This window comes from Thunnus maccoyii, chromosome 12, assembly GCF_910596095.1.
Source record: "Thunnus maccoyii chromosome 12, fThuMac1.1, whole genome shotgun sequence".
Lineage (NCBI taxonomy): Eukaryota > Metazoa > Chordata > Actinopteri > Scombriformes > Scombridae > Thunnus > Thunnus maccoyii.
The window spans coordinates 22,272,269-22,288,100 of NC_056544.1; the positions used below are offsets into that span (position 1 = coordinate 22,272,269).

The 15,832-nt window shown below is 39.6% G+C and overlaps 1 protein-coding gene across 1 annotated transcript in view; it reads right to left on the bottom strand.

Annotated features, from left to right (window-relative positions):
* Positions 1–7,099, bottom strand: part of LOC121908317 (netrin-G1-like) — a 69,396-nt gene extending 62,297 nt beyond the window's left edge. The window contains exons 1-3 of the mRNA XM_042428229.1: positions 6,949–7,099; positions 6,777–6,829; positions 6,615–6,666 (exon numbers count right to left, since the gene is read on the bottom strand). Of these exons, the coding sequence (XP_042284163.1) occupies positions 6,615–6,666; positions 6,777–6,829; positions 6,949–7,099 (256 nt within the window). The remainder of the gene's footprint in view (positions 1–6,614; positions 6,667–6,776; positions 6,830–6,948) is intronic.
* Positions 7,100–15,832: the final 8,733 nt, after the last annotated feature.

Sequence of the window (15,832 nt, forward strand, 5' to 3'; positions counted from 1 at the left end):
GATTCCTCCAGCTGGTACATGCAGTTGAACTAGTAACTTTCCGGTCAGCAGCTTTATTCTCTCCCCTTCGGGCTACAGCCAACCCCCAGTGACTGACAGTCACTGCTGATTTTTTTTTTTCAAGTAACCTGAGGTTTAAAGCATGTGGAGAGTCTTTTATGTTCAGAGGAGAGAGCTACTTTGTGGTGTGTGTCAAAAGATTACAGTGTTTATCAAAAGGTTATCAAGTCAAAATCAAATTAATTAATGAGGTGAGTTTCGCAAAAAGGTTTATCATATGAAAGTACAAAGACTCAAATTAGAAAAGCAGAAACTCATCCTAAAGAGTCGCTCTGTCTCTGTGTGAGCACACATGCAGACTGGTTTATGTGCTCCCTGCCGACTTATGGAGGCATCAGGATTCAATATTTTAACTTGGCTATCTTGTCTTGGACTGAAAATTGTGCCAATTTGAACACCTTTTGACTACATAAGGCAATTACTGCTTTCCTTCTCCCAACCTAATGCCCCTTTAACAAAATGACTACAGGCTTGAATACATTGTGACTGTAATGAAAGATGTTCATCTGAGCCAGAGAAATTATCTTTCACTGCAATTCAGACTCAGAAGACCCTTCAAAGTGAGCCATGTCAAGAGGTATGGATGGCAGGCTTCATTTGACAGACCTCTAGTGGGAGAAGAAGAAGAACCTGAAGGAGAAAAAAATGGACGGGGAAAGAATTTTGGCTCTTTAAATGTGCTCATGTCAATCAACAAGACTCCTTAGAAGAGGCCAATTACAAATTTGATAACATGGCTGGAGCTCTGAGTGATGAATAAGCCATTTCTTTCACAGGAATGCGTGTATCAAATTTCATAAATATAAATGTCAGTCCCGGATCAGAGATGCGTCATGGGATGGACCACTGTCATCTCACATGCTCGCTCACACACACACACACACACACACACACACACACACACACACACACACACACACACACACACACACGCACACACACCTAGATAAACCCCCGCTTCATAATACTGAGCTTGACTTTCATTATAAAGGCAGTCAAATTAGGTACCAGCAGCAGGGTGGTAGAGGTCGCTTATCTTATTTTTATTTAATAGGGAACACTGAAAGCTAATAAGCGACAGCAAATGGAGCTAACCAAAGGAATATTGGATTTAATTCATAGACACCTAGAGTAATGAAATCTGTACAGATGAAAGAAAGATGTCAGAATGCTCAGAGGACCTCCGAAGACAGACCATTCAACATCAGAGCACTACTAAGGTGAAATCATAGGGAAAAAGCATAAGATATAAAATATAAAATGTTTTAAATTTCTATTAACTGAAGAGATTATTTCTGCATACAATAAATGTTCTGACACCAGTTTGAAAGCCAATTCATCTGCTTTTGTTTTTATACATCAGTAAAAGAGATATCTATTCTATGGAAATAACTATGAGCATAATCTTCCTTTTAGCTATCTACATTTTGAATTTTTGGCAATTTTGCTTGAAAAATGACTAAAACGATTAATGGATTATCAAAATAGTTGGTGATTAATTTCTCTGTCGATTGACTAATCGATTAATTGACTAATTGTTGAAGCTCTATTTGTAACGTCAACATTTTTACATAAAATTACACAGGAAAAACTATAAAGCAAAATCATAATCTTCCATCCTGCTTTCCCCATGTTCCTACATGCAAACCACATACACAGTGCCACTCAAAATGCAAGGAGAAACTCAGGAATGTCATAATTTCACTGAGAAAAATATGAGGTCAGATTCTATATTAAAAGTCATCAATATTTTAGCAGCTCTCCGTATGCTGGGAGAGGGAGAGCTTAGGGTGACCACCTCACCTCTCTCTCTCCCCTCTCCTTCTCTGTCTCCTTCACTCTCTCTCTGTCTCTTTTCCTTCACTTGTTTTTGAAGCCTCTGAAACACCCCCTTGTGTCCGCTTGCATTCCATCCCCTGGGCAGCTCAAGCATGGCAGAGTGTTTTAAAAGTCAGCAGGCAGCCATGCCCCGTGGCTTATACTGGTTACAAACTCCCAGCCAGACTCTTAAAGACCATGGCAGATGTATTCCATTCATTTTATAGTAATCCCACTAAAGAGTGGCTTTGCTTTCTGTCTGTGGCTTTCTGACTGCCTCTTGGCTCCCATACAGGGCAATGGGGAGCTGTCCGTGGTGCTGAAATACAGGACATCAGCTCTGCCCCCAGACTCCACACTGATTAGTGCCAGCACCTTAAACACTGCCATTACTGATTGGAAGATGATTGATTTTGAAATAAAAACAAAAAAAAGGACACTGACAGGGTAGATTGATGCTCCCACTATGGTTTATCTCGCAATATTTGCTATCATGTTGTCTTGCCTTTTTGTATCAAACACCTGGTTAGGATTTTGGATTTGCACATGCACACACAATACCATCATATTGTGTTTATTGATTTTGCTGACTTCTCACCAATAACTTTTGATCCATAGCCAGTTTGTGCAGACTGATCCTTTGTGGCTGGCTGATGAGTGCAACAATAAACGGGTTAATGCTTCTGATGGTCTCTGAGCCAAGAACCAACCCTTCCATATGAGTCACAGTGGGATCAACTGGCAAGCAGATGCATGTCTGTACTGGCACACATTTGTCTTCTGATTGTCTTCCTCTCCTTCGTTCCCTCTCTCTGGATCTGTCCCCCCCCTCTCTGGGTCCCTCATTCAGTCTCTCTGTCTCCCTCTTTCTCTCTTCAACCCTTCTCACATCTTTGTCTCTCCCTGTCTGTGAATAGTAACCTTGCTGAAATGGATCTGTAAGCACATAAAACATACAATTACTGTCCAAAGGCTGCACCTTCAACCTCTGCAATTGGAGTCACATTAGCACACGTTCTATTAACAACAACAACTGCTGTGCTCTCCTGCAAAGAGCCTTTTCCCTGAGAGGATGTGGTGGATGTGGTGACAATGTGAGGGTCCCTCAGTGTGGAGTCCAGCCAGCCAGTCCACGCCACTGCCATATGAAATCTGCTGCCATGCATTATTCAAAGTTCTTCTCCTGTCCGACTAACATGTAAAATGCAGAGCATGTTTCAAACATTTTAAAATGCAGGACATGTAACATTTATGTAATAAGAAACACGGGACAGAGACCACAGCAAAAGTCCCAAAAAATAGATAATTTGACTCTCCATATACCAAATTTCAATTAAGATGCAAAGAGAGTAGTATTCGCGAACTTGTGGTAATCTATATGTTTAAGAGAAGCTTTGTCCATTACTTTCTGGGTCAGATTTTGCGCAGAGGCGAGGCACACCTAGATGTGACTTTACTGACCTGCTGCGCAACAGGTTAATGTGACATTATTTCGATTATTAAACAACTGAGAATAATGAGTGTATATTTGAAACAGCAACAGTTTTGGATAAATTCTACACGAGGTAAATACAGATTTGGGCTCCCATCTCTTGCAAAACGAAAAAAATCTTCCTAAACACAGTTAAACTCCTTAAAGAGGAGGGATGGGAAAACACCGTGAATATAAACTGGAATGTTTAGTTTTATGTCGTATGACTCATACGATATGAGTTCGTTGCTTATTATTGTTTATAAACACGCTTACTGCTAACGATCCGCCCATGAAACAGCCCACTGTAATTATCCTATTATTGCCCATTTAGTCACGATTGTCATCATCATACAAGTGACGATATGCAAAAAGGAAAATGCACAATCTGAATGCTCAAAACACAAGAATACTCACATTTAAATGCGCTTCTGGGACGAGCTGATCATTCAACAAGTTATTTACAGCCACGAGTAGTTGCAGAAAGATTTTCATAAGCCTTTGACTTGATTCTTCTGTCTCTAATTTCGCACAAGACGGACCAATAAATGTACGCGCAAAAGGCGCGCATTCACATGGAGAGCGCAGCGTTTTCTCTTTGTCCCAACTTTTGTTTGAACTTTTGTGTCTAACTAAAACAATCTTTTCCTCAAAAATAACGCACCAGGACTCGTTCACATTCAGATCTTGTCTTTCAGGCTGTACAAACGCTGCCGAGTATCGACTGGTGACCACACAAGCTGTTTCACTTTACGCAGCGCTGCTCTTGGCGCAGCGTTCATCGGAATGGCGCACGACAAATACTTCAAGTAGCAGTTAAGGGGATTCACAGTGGTCGCAAATTCATTAGAGTCCATCAATGCGTATTATAACACGTCCCGATGGAGAGCAACTCCTGAGGTCGTTTGGATAGGTGAGATAGATTTCTCAACCCAGCCGAGTTATGGACCGGAGAGGAGGAGAGAGATAAGCAATCTTCCTCAAATGGAGCCACAATGTCCAGTTACATGAGCGCTCCGCCGGGTCCTAAAGATAACACTGACTGGCTGATGAATCTCAACTCCAACCTTTGTTTTCGCTCGACTGGTCAGATTGAGTAACTGCGCAAAACATAAATAAAATCCTACGGTTATTTATTCGAAACTTTGTTTTTGTTTTGTTTGTTTTTTAATACTAGGGCTGATATTGTGTTTAACCGCAACTCTTCTCAAGAATTTATCGAAGCAATCGAAGTTATCTTGTGATACCTTTGAAAATTATTGAAATGTATTTTCCCATTTTTTAAAATTTAGGCTGAATAAAATAAATTATTTTCTCAGTGCCATACCAACAGACTACTAAGAGAGTAAATATGCTTTGCAGTGGAACGAAAGTGCAAAATTGTACGAAAACTTGCTCGATAATTACTCTGCAATAGTCTGCAATGCTTTACACAGTCAACTCTCTCACACCCAAACAGCTACTAGATAAGAAAATAACGCAATCATGTCATGTGTAATACACTACTGTCAAAACGCTGTAGCCCAACAACAACGTGAAGTCATCATATATTAAGTGTTGCCTAACGCCCAAATCTGACTTATAATAAAGTCAGTGAGTTTTTATAATCACGTTTCAGGTGCCAAGAAAAGGACAGACGATGCATGAGGAGAGTAAACCCACCGAAACTTAACAGAAGCGAATCAGGGAAGAGATTAACAGTAAAACAGCATTAAATGCACCAGAACTTGCACAGAAAAGACCGCTTTAGAAAAAAAAAACAGTCAATATGATGAGAATATTTTGATTGTTTGCCCATACGCTGATCACCGCCCGGAGGTCATACACACAGATTTTACCACTACAACACCGCTGCAGGACTCGGTGCTTTCGGAAAACAAATAAAAAAAGGTCTTACCTTCCGTCTAAGAATGTGGTAGATTTGAAGTGCGCTTGCGAATAAAGAAATGGAAAAGAAAAAAAAAATCCCCTGACCGAAGTTGTTGGTGTAATTATTCGTTGAATTGTGAAGGCAAGGCTGAAAGAATAACTACAGTTAGGTGCGTCTACTAGGCTCCCTTGGCGAGGAGTCATAGATGTCACCCTCTCCACTACAGGGTGCCAAGCAGCACGGCAAACAACCACGGTGACAGGTCGCTTTGAACACGCATTTTAATTGTGGTGTAATGCCAACTGGTGGAGATTGCACGATAAGAACAACCGCGCCCAGCTGAAGGTCACCACAGCAATTCAGTATACCGTATCCCATGTCGGTGCAATACACACTCTAATTTACTAACTTGTAGAATCTGCAACCAGCCTTAATAATCACTATTCATATTTTTAGGTGCAAAATGATTGAATCCCTTCAAAAGACACCGAGCAAACCGATGCTGTTTGTAAACCGTTTAACAAGAAGTGCAGAGGTCTAAACTGCTCTGGAAAGATTTTCAGTTTTCTCACATTGGAATGTTTTATTTGTCTTGTGTAATCTATTCGCATTCATTTTCAGCACCCTGGACAGCTCCTTCACTCTGCAGGAAGCTTCATCACCTACTCAAGTAGATTTAGAATGAAGAAAGTGAATATGATTTATTAAAGATGTTGCATTCAAGCATTTTGTATCTGTTGTTTGCTAAAATACTGTATAATGAATAAAGTTTATTGAGGTATAAAGTAACGAGAGGTTTCCAGTGGTGGTTTCCCTCATCCGTTAATACTTCCCTCCTTCCTTCCCTCTTTATATTCATCATCAATTCATCAATTTAATTTCAAAATTTAAGAATAAACTCCCTGGGATGAGCTATCTCCTTTCCAAAGGGTCCATTTGACCTTGCTTCCCTCTTTGATACCCTCACTTCATCCCTTCCTTTCAGAAACCATACATCAGAATACAATTTTAAATCTCCTTTTCCTTGCTCTTCATCACTCTTTTCTCAGGAAAGCAAGCTAAGCAGCTAAGTGTGTAAAATGGCCCCAAATAGAACTGCAGCCCGTATTGATTTCTAGCAAATTAATATGCAATGAAAGACCTGTAATCCCATTAAAAAGTGACAATGCCATTTCTGTTCTGATAAAGGCAGATTTTGGTTGAGACCGGAGCTGAATGACAACAAGTCTCTCATCCACACTGAGGTAAGTGGCTCACATTGTATCAGAGGGTTCAGCCTTTGCTTGGAGCGACTGCTGCTCTTGACATTTCCATTAAATCATTCCTCCTGGGAATACTACCACACATCCCTGACAGTCACATATATGACTGTGCTCGCACATTTTGATTCTAAGCAGTGTATAGATAGATAGATAGATAGATAGATTTGATAGATAGATGTATAGATCTGGTTCCATAAACAGTATTAAAGCAACAACTATCAGATCATCAATGTTTTTTAAGTGCAGTACTTCATGTTGTGGTGGAAATAAAAATGCTATAGTAGACGACTCTCACTACTACCCCACCTCCACGGCCAAGACCCTTCTGGTCAAAGGCTGCAGGGTCAGCTGAAGGAATCCACAAAGCCTGCTTGAAATCACATCAGAGAGTCAGGAATTCCTCCACGGCTTTCAGCAGCGGGCCACGGTGTACAGCGAGGATACAGAGGTGGAGTCTGCCCTCTCACCCTCTGCATGTCCTCTCCCTCGGTGCCACTGAAAGCCCGGGCTGACAGAGATGGAGGGTTTGCTGTTTGATTCAGCTCCCGGGGGTCTATTGATAGTTTCAAAGTGGAGTCCACCTGCCACTGCTTTAATCATCCGTGACCCCACCTGCATGTTGGAAGACCGCAGAGGGGTACGGGATCAGCAGCACGTGTGTGTGTGTGTATGTGTCTGTGTGTGTGTTTGTATGTGAGAAGTCAAGAGAAAGAGAAAAAGAAAGAAGGACAGAGAGGATTAAGAAACATTCAGACCTGCGGAGATAAGATGGAAAAAAATAATGAGTCTGTCTGCCCACTTTTCAACCCCGTTGTCATTAAACCTTGTGTGGGTTGAAATTTTCTCCACACTTTAGTTGAGCTTCGGAATAACACTGTTTTGATATCATCCAGTTTCTTGCTTCTTTTTTTCCATGAACTATTTCTATCTGGTTAAAATGTATTATTAGTGTATTTAATCAGATTTTTCTCCAGTGGTGGAGTAGAGTGAATCAGTATGCAGGCACAACTTATGGCTGCCAAATTAATTCAATTTATTCTGAAGCCTTTCTTAAGGCCAAGGTTGTAATTATGGCATGCAATTAGAGAAGATATAAATGTTAGATAAGTTCCTAATTCCCTGTGAAAGTTAACACAAAAGTTGTTTTTTTTTCAAGTATTGGTGATTTACATAAAGATCTCACAGTGTTTCTTTCACATATGGCTGACAAATATCACCCATCTATTGCAGTGATGTTATAACTGTTTACCCTTGCTGATTGTATCACCAGAAGCCTACTGATAATTGGAGTGAAACTTCACCTTTAAAGTCACAAGTTGAGCAACTGTGTGGTGGCATATGACAGTGTAACTTTTCACCAAGTGAGACATAGTTGTGAATTTGAGTGGGTTGTTACCACACATAAAAGTCTCTGTGTACAAGGAATATGTGACACTTTTCTGGAGAGTATGCCAAAGCCACTGCAGTGCAGCTTAGAACAGGAAGTGATCAGGGTAAGGAAGGAGATGGGAGAGTCAGAAAACACTCTTTGGAATTAGTTCAAGCACTGCAGTGTGTCCGCATGTGTGCCTGCATGTAGGTGTTTGCGTGTGTCTGTGTGCATGTGTGCTGGGGAAAGTAATGCTCACTTGAGACACAAAGCATTGAGTTTATCCACTGAGTCTGTAAACATCCTTGTTTACTTTTACTGTGAAATATAAGAGATGCAACTTACTGCAATAACTTTTCTATCTTCAAATTCTTACCTCTTACTCATTAGTTATCCTTACAAAGAGTTAACAGAGACTTAACCATGACATTCCTAACATATTTTTCTGACGTGTTCAGCTATTCAAACAGGTCTGGTGTTGTATGACAGTTGTTTCCCCAGTTGCACGAACAGGATTAAAAATGGCAACGCGATCATCTTACATAGCTACACCCAGAAAAATAGCAACAGAAAAATGCCCACAAAAATGGTGACAAGCGTGGATGAGATTGATGCAGCTGTACAGGTTGTTTTAAGTTGACTTTGAGATATAACAACTCTGAAAGCTGCACTAATCAATACTTTTGTAATAACAATCGATTAAATGACTACATTTGATGTAAAAGGGGTTTGTGCGTACTCAGCATAGACGAGCTCACAGAAAAATGCAGTTCCCCTCAGTTCTACCATTAACATCTGCTAGCTCATTGTTTTGGGTTTATGGCCCACAACTTTATAGTTTTGGTTCACTCACCTCTCTCATCAACTTTGTTTCCAGCTATAGCAGGCAGCTGTTTCCAGTGAAATATCTTTGACAAAACCCACTGTACGCTACCTGCCCAACACTGAACAATGGACTTGAATTAGTGGAGCATTTAACAGCTAAAAAGCCAGATATTTACCCTCATTAGTTGGTGGAGATCAAAAGAGAGCTGAAAGGAGAGTGAATATTGGACTTCAGGTGGCCAGAAACACAACTCTAAATGAATGCTAATGTTGCTTGGTGTTTGATGGATGCTAACACTTTCACCACAGCAACAGATGATAATATTCCCTGTTGTCTTTTCAGCTTGTTTCTCTGCTTTGAAGTGTCTGAAAAAAAATCACTTGTTACTGCTTTAAATTGGCACATTCTTTGATCATCATGGAAACCTTTAACTGCTACTCACAAATGCTATTGCAGCTTCTGTGTCGACTGAAAATGACGCCGGTGAGACGGCTGATTGGATGGGTAAAAACAAAACAACCCCCTACTCAAAAATCAGAAATTGGCTAGCACAAACATTATGTGATATTGAATGAATGAAATGAAATTAAATGGAAATTCTGTCTGAATAATAGGTCCTCAAAATCATTAACACTGAGACCACATTATTCATGAGTCCTTGTTTTTTTATCTGTTACCAAGAACATTTCACTATTTTTTGTTCCTCTTTCCTCATTGGTATCTTTCCGGATCTTTTGCAGTTGTTCCTTAATGTACCACCAGACCTTTGAAAGCATGTCCTTTTACACTGGACATTTGTGTCATATATCAGTCTGATCACATCTGACCCCGTGACACACAATGTGACATGCAGCGCTAGAAAAAGCTTCCACTCCCAGTAAATCTTCTTACTTAGCTTAAGGTGATTGCATTAATATTGAAATTATAAAGCTATAAATAATGTAGTAATTACAAGGTCAGTCAGGGGTCCATTCATATTTGAAAAAGACACAGTCTCCAGTCTAGACACTAACCCCTATAAAGAATCACTGAAGGTACCTTAGCTTGGCTTTGTTAGCTATGGTGGCTGAAAGGAAAAATCATTGATAGGACTGAATGAAATTTGAAGACAAATCTGAATAAAATGTGACATGTGACATGGATTATTGGGTAGTGTTTTGACAACTGAAGCAAATTAAATGACACAATGTGATTCATATTTTGTGTTTGTGTAGAATCCCTTCATTTACTAGAATGTATTTCTATATCGATAAATAGATACCCAAGACTGTACTTTCTGCACTCCTGGAACCTGGAATCAAAAGCCTCATCGAGTAGGTGGCACACTTCCATTCTTTGCCAGGTATGCAAGCTAGCGGGTGGCACCTCAGCTGCACCAAAACCAGGGCATGTAAGCAGCTGGAGCCCAGCATCTCTTGCCTTGAGAGAAGCGGGCAACATGCCAACCTCTCTGGGATCTGTGCTACATTTCACAACATGATAGATGGCACGAGTCATTTTTAACCGTAACAACAAATCAATTCATCAACAGCCCTCCTTAATATTTGAGATGAGATAAAAGTGTTCTTTTAGGATCAAAGCTCAAATTGAAGTCTAATGAGGTGATAAGTGGGAACTATTCCCAATTGACACATTCAGATTATTTCCTGCCCAGATGAGATGATGCTGTTGAGTGTTTAATTGTGGCTGCATGTGCTGTGGGTGGCTCATACTTGCCACAGGCTTATTCATATTTTCATGACAAGATGACCTTGTATAAAAATTCTATTCATAATAACAGAATCAAAGCGCTTGAGGTGTCATAAAACAAACTTGAAAATGAGGAAAAAAGCCGCTGGCTCTGGGTGAAAAAGAACATTCCAGTATAGACTGGAGGAGCTTATTCACTGTTTTTTTCCTTTGCTATTCTTTTAAGCAGTAAAGTGTTTATTCCGATAGCTGTAAGTTTTTATTCACATGTCTACAAACCCATGTGAGCCTCTTGACATTTATTAGGCATGGCATGCCAAAAAGTCCACATATTCCCTGAGGTTCTTTTGCTGTGTCTTGACAAGGTTTAGACTTTTTATTTGGTGCAGAGGAGGCTGAGATTTCCTTGCAAGATTTCCAGTGGCTCGACGTGCTGATAAACAGCATGCAGTCTAAAGTACGGTGGCTTTATATTTCAGATTACAAATATGTAATGGCCGACCATAACACGTTAATTGCTCTGTGGCTTGATCTTTGCCAGGATGACATTTGGTGAGGTTTTATAGCCTGATTCCTGGAAAACCATGGCATCAGTTGTTGGAGCATATTGTAAAGTTTATTAAATCACATCTCTTTGTCAGGGGGGAATGAAAAGAAAAATCATTAAAACCGAATGAATCTGGCCAAGATACTTTTTCTTGGCTTTGCATTCATGTCTTGAAGCTTTTCAGTACAGTAGTTGTGTGACCACCAGCCTCCTTCCCAGAAGGCAGCCTTAGATGGAATATATCCCAGAATCAATTATCTATAAATTGGATTGTATTACAGAGAACAGTAGCGCTGAATATGTCTAGTAGAGGCACTCAGGAGACAGTCAACAGAGTGTAACCAACCAAAACTGGGCCCATGTTAACATGGTTTAGCACAAACGAACGTTGCCGCTGTCATCAATTAAAATCCCAAGCAGCCATTCATTATTCTCCATTCGTTACTACATGCATCTCTCTATTTTACAGGCTGTGCCGTGTGGGTGTTGTCCTGCAAACACAAAACTATTAATTGATTGGAATTTTCTTGCGTTCTGCCTTATTAATCACCTGACTATCAATTAAGCTTGCACAGCCTGTGCTGAGTGTGTAACTCTCATATATCATGCTATTTATGTCTGTCATGTTCTGAGCGGTTCATTATTTCCAACATGGACCATTGGCAGCAGACAAGGTAGTCATTGACCTCTACCTAATCTACTTTTGATCGAGGGTAGTATATTTTGATGTTGGGACTGCTTGCTAATATTTAGGTGCACTTAGAGAATACTGAGTCAGTATTTTGGCATACAGCGTAAAATGAAGTCCACTGTCTTGATTTGTGTGTATAAATGCTCGACTAAGCATTCACTCACCCATGCCTGATCCACACTTTCATTGAGGTTAACATATTGGGATGTTAGAAACCACAGGGACTCTTGCTGCTCGTAAACTGAACTCAGTTGCTAAAGCTGCTGTAGTATCAGGAGGGAAGAGATCACATCTTCAAAACTCCAGCCAGCGGAGGAATGACGCTCCTTCTGCTCCCATTAGCTCCCGTAAACCCATGCATTTCACTTTGAAATTATAATAGAGAAATTAGTCTACTGCTGTTACTGATATTATTATCCTGTTTGTCTTTAGCCACCAAACATGGCAAGATATTATTATGTCTAAATAAATGTGAACCAAGACATAATGTGTCTTGGTTCACATAGTGCAGATTATATAATAGTCACAAATTACCCAGCATGGCTTTCTTAGCCTCAGGGATGAAGTAAAGTTTTAGAAAAGGTTTGGTTGAGTTTGAGGGTAGACCAGGTCTTAAGGCTTCTACAGTTCAAGACATAAGATGAATACCTGATCCTTAACAAATCATTTAAGTCAAATGTAAAAATAACATTTAAAGGACAGGTTCACATTTCTTTCAAGACTGTCTTACAACAATGCTCACAGGCCCATATGTACATAGATTAGAGAGAAGACTAAATAGTTGCGGTAATTGTTCCTCCTGTCCATAAAGGCCATGAAGTGATCCCCCATAAGCAGACACACAGTTCTTGTTCTGTGCATACATAATGCCATAGATTAAAAAAAATTAAGCCATAGCTATATAAAAGCTTCAGCAGTCTCAATCAGATGAGGTTGAAGATACCCCTTTCAAAGTTTCAAAGAGTCTTTTTAGTACAAAATTCTGCATCCTTTTAAGGAGTTTTCTAATAATAAACAGTGGTGTACCCTTGGTCTACTCTAGGTTTTATATTCTTCGGCTTCCAGCTTAACAATGAAAAAGAAATGAGAGAATCCAACATCTAAATGTTTCTAGAAGTGAAATGTTTGTATCACAGAGAGAAGAGAAAACTTCAATTTTATATGGATAAAGATATAAATTTGTCAACCTGTCAGAGCTTGTTATACTCTGGTAACTATCTCTTTAACATATCTAGGTTTATCAGGTTATGGTGAGGTATGGAAAATAAATAAATGATTTTGGTATCAGTGTGATGAACTACCTTTATTTGCCATATTTATATAACTGGATTAGTCAAAAATAGGCATTACTACATAGTTATTTTTATGTTAACAGTTTCTAATTGAATTTATGTAAAAATACTAAATCACAATATATATCTATATCACAATATGAACTTACATATTCCATTATGGAGGATTTTGTCCATATGGCCCATTACTATACATCTATCCCTAATAGTGTCTAATAAGACAGTCTTTAGGAGTTTATGAGTTGTTTGTGAGTTGTAACTAATTGCTTTGTCAGTGGTTACTAAATAATTTAGGCCTACCAATTCTTTATAAATATGTGATAAGCCATTTCCAAGAACAATCTTTGGATTGCTAGATTTAGAATAATCCCTTTGGCTGTTATTCTCTGCCAGCATGACAATTTTTTGCTCGCTCTTTAATTCATAAAGAAGACAATTCAACTTCTTACTCTACCTGTTTGGAAAGAGCTGCAGACCATCTGGACCACAATCCATTTATTGACATTTTGTTAACATTTGCAACAGCAGACTTGATGGATTATATTAAAGCTTTTTTTTTTTTTTGATGACTTATTAACATTCATTATTGCAGAAGGCTGACTAACTTTTGCTGATGGCTTATTAGGAAGTGAGAAATAATTTATTAATTACTTTGTTGACATTTGTAACTGCCAAATTGATGGTTGAATAGATTGATACACTCAATACTCTTTGATTTAGTAACAGAAACCCATGAGTATATATCAGTGGATTACCGTAATTGCATACCCACCTGTCTATACATTTGCTTATTTATTGGTATGCTAGAGTCACAACCAACAATTGGTTTGTCTTAACTCCCAGTATTAACAGCCAGTGACATCCCTCCAGCTAGGGTATTTCATCAGAAACTCAGGTGATTAAAAGGGAAGGGGAAGCAGATTTTCGATTGTTGGAGTGTCTCAGCCACAAGTTTTCTGGCGCATTGCTTGAGCAGACTTTTATGTAGGAGATAACTGTCATCACATATTTTTTTCTGCCAATCTTATCTCCCCCCGAAAGCATGATATTTTGGGAGATAGAGCTACTGTATTTTACAGGCTTACATACATATTCATTACAAATTCACCCATAGAGTTCTCTGTACTCTCCTATACTACCCCTATACCCTTATACTTTGTGTGGTACCTTTATCCATTCCACCCACACAAGCAGATACACATGAACAAAAGCACACTGACGCAGAGACACACACATTATTCCAACAAGAATACACATATTTGTAAACACTGCCCTCAAACGAAGGCATCCTCGTCAAACGCTTCCTGTTGTTTTCCCATTCTCGTTCGCCGTGCTCCTTGAAGTAACCTTTCTCATTCTGAGAATCTGCAATGCAGGCTGTCTTCATTTAGGTATTTGTTGGGTGGGCAGGGTTGAGACTGCATTATTTATGATGAGGCAAACCAGTGGCAAGTGATAGGCACCAAACAGACAGGAGAACAGCCCCTCAGAGCAAAGCAATCAAACACAGCCCCCGTGCATTCAGTGACGTCTCATGACACCTCTTTTCATTTTAAACATAAAACATTGCATCTTCCCCTGCTGAGAGCCTCGTAGAGGACAAAAACGAGAAACCTCAGAATTGGAAGTCCTAAGGGAGCGTGTGGGCATATCTCCCCCCAAATGTTGGTGTAAAAGTGTTGCAGCTGATTTGTCAGAAAATAAAGGAGTACGAATCATGATAAACATTTCCCCAGATGAACAAGGACACCTCTATCTCCACCCCTCATCTGGAAGAAGCATTGTTTTCCGTAAAATAAAACGTCACATCACTGCTGAAATAGGCAGCCGTCTCCTGCATATAGACAGATCTAATGAATTCATATTACAATGCAAATAGCACCTATCCATTATCATCCACTACTGAATCCTTTTTGTTTGTAGGGATTTACATTAATCCCAGAATCCGATGAGTGGTTGACAGACAGAGACTTACTTGTGATGTTCATGTTATGGAAAATGAATAAAGCATGAAGGCGAAGTCTTTGGGTGCAGACCGGGCTTTGTGGAGAAGATATGGATGGGGTGAGAGATGTGGTGGGTGGGTGGGAAGTAGCTGTTGCAGGATGGAGGGCGATGTGGAGGCCACAGGGTCCACAGGCCAGGTCAGTGGAGAAATCCTCAGTTTTTCTTCAGTATGCAAGGCAGGTGCTGGAACCCAGTGAAACCTCTTAAATATTAAACGCCAACCACCTGCAGTTTTTATCTCTCTTTCTACTCAATAATAGAGGATGGCTGTCAAAGCTGTGATATTTCTGTGTGTGACAGGGTGATGGTTGCATAACGCTGAATGGTAAAAACCATGTTTTCAACAACACAAAAACATAAACAGTAAACTAGCCAATAGTTACCAGAAAACACAATCTGATGGATGAATGATGAATATAATTTGCATCTTTACAGAGTTACCGGGTTTCCCTTATGTCACAAATGAAAATTTGAATTTCTAAATCCTCCTCTTTGAGACAGCAGTGCAGCATCCCCATTTGTGTATATTTCACTTAATTAGATAACCACAGGCTTCGCATTTGACAAATAGATAGTTTGTTGATCTTTTCATTCCATGAATTGTCTTCAATCCCCAAAATGGATTTGGGGATTTCTCTGGAGGCCCAGTGCTGGCCTCATTTCCTGATCAAAAGAGTTCTCTGTTCCTGTCTGGGATAGATCTGGGATTAAATGGCTATCTTTGATGACTCACTTAGCAAAATTACAACCTTGTCTCCAAAGACTACCCTCCCTGCTGCTTCCCCCCATGCCTGTATCTGCGGTATGGTCAGCTAAAAGACTTAAACCTAAAATCAAAGCTTTTTTGGTGTACTTATGAGATAATCTTGCTTTTATCATCATATATTTCCATTAGATAGTGACATCTAGGAAAAAAAATGTACTTCAAGC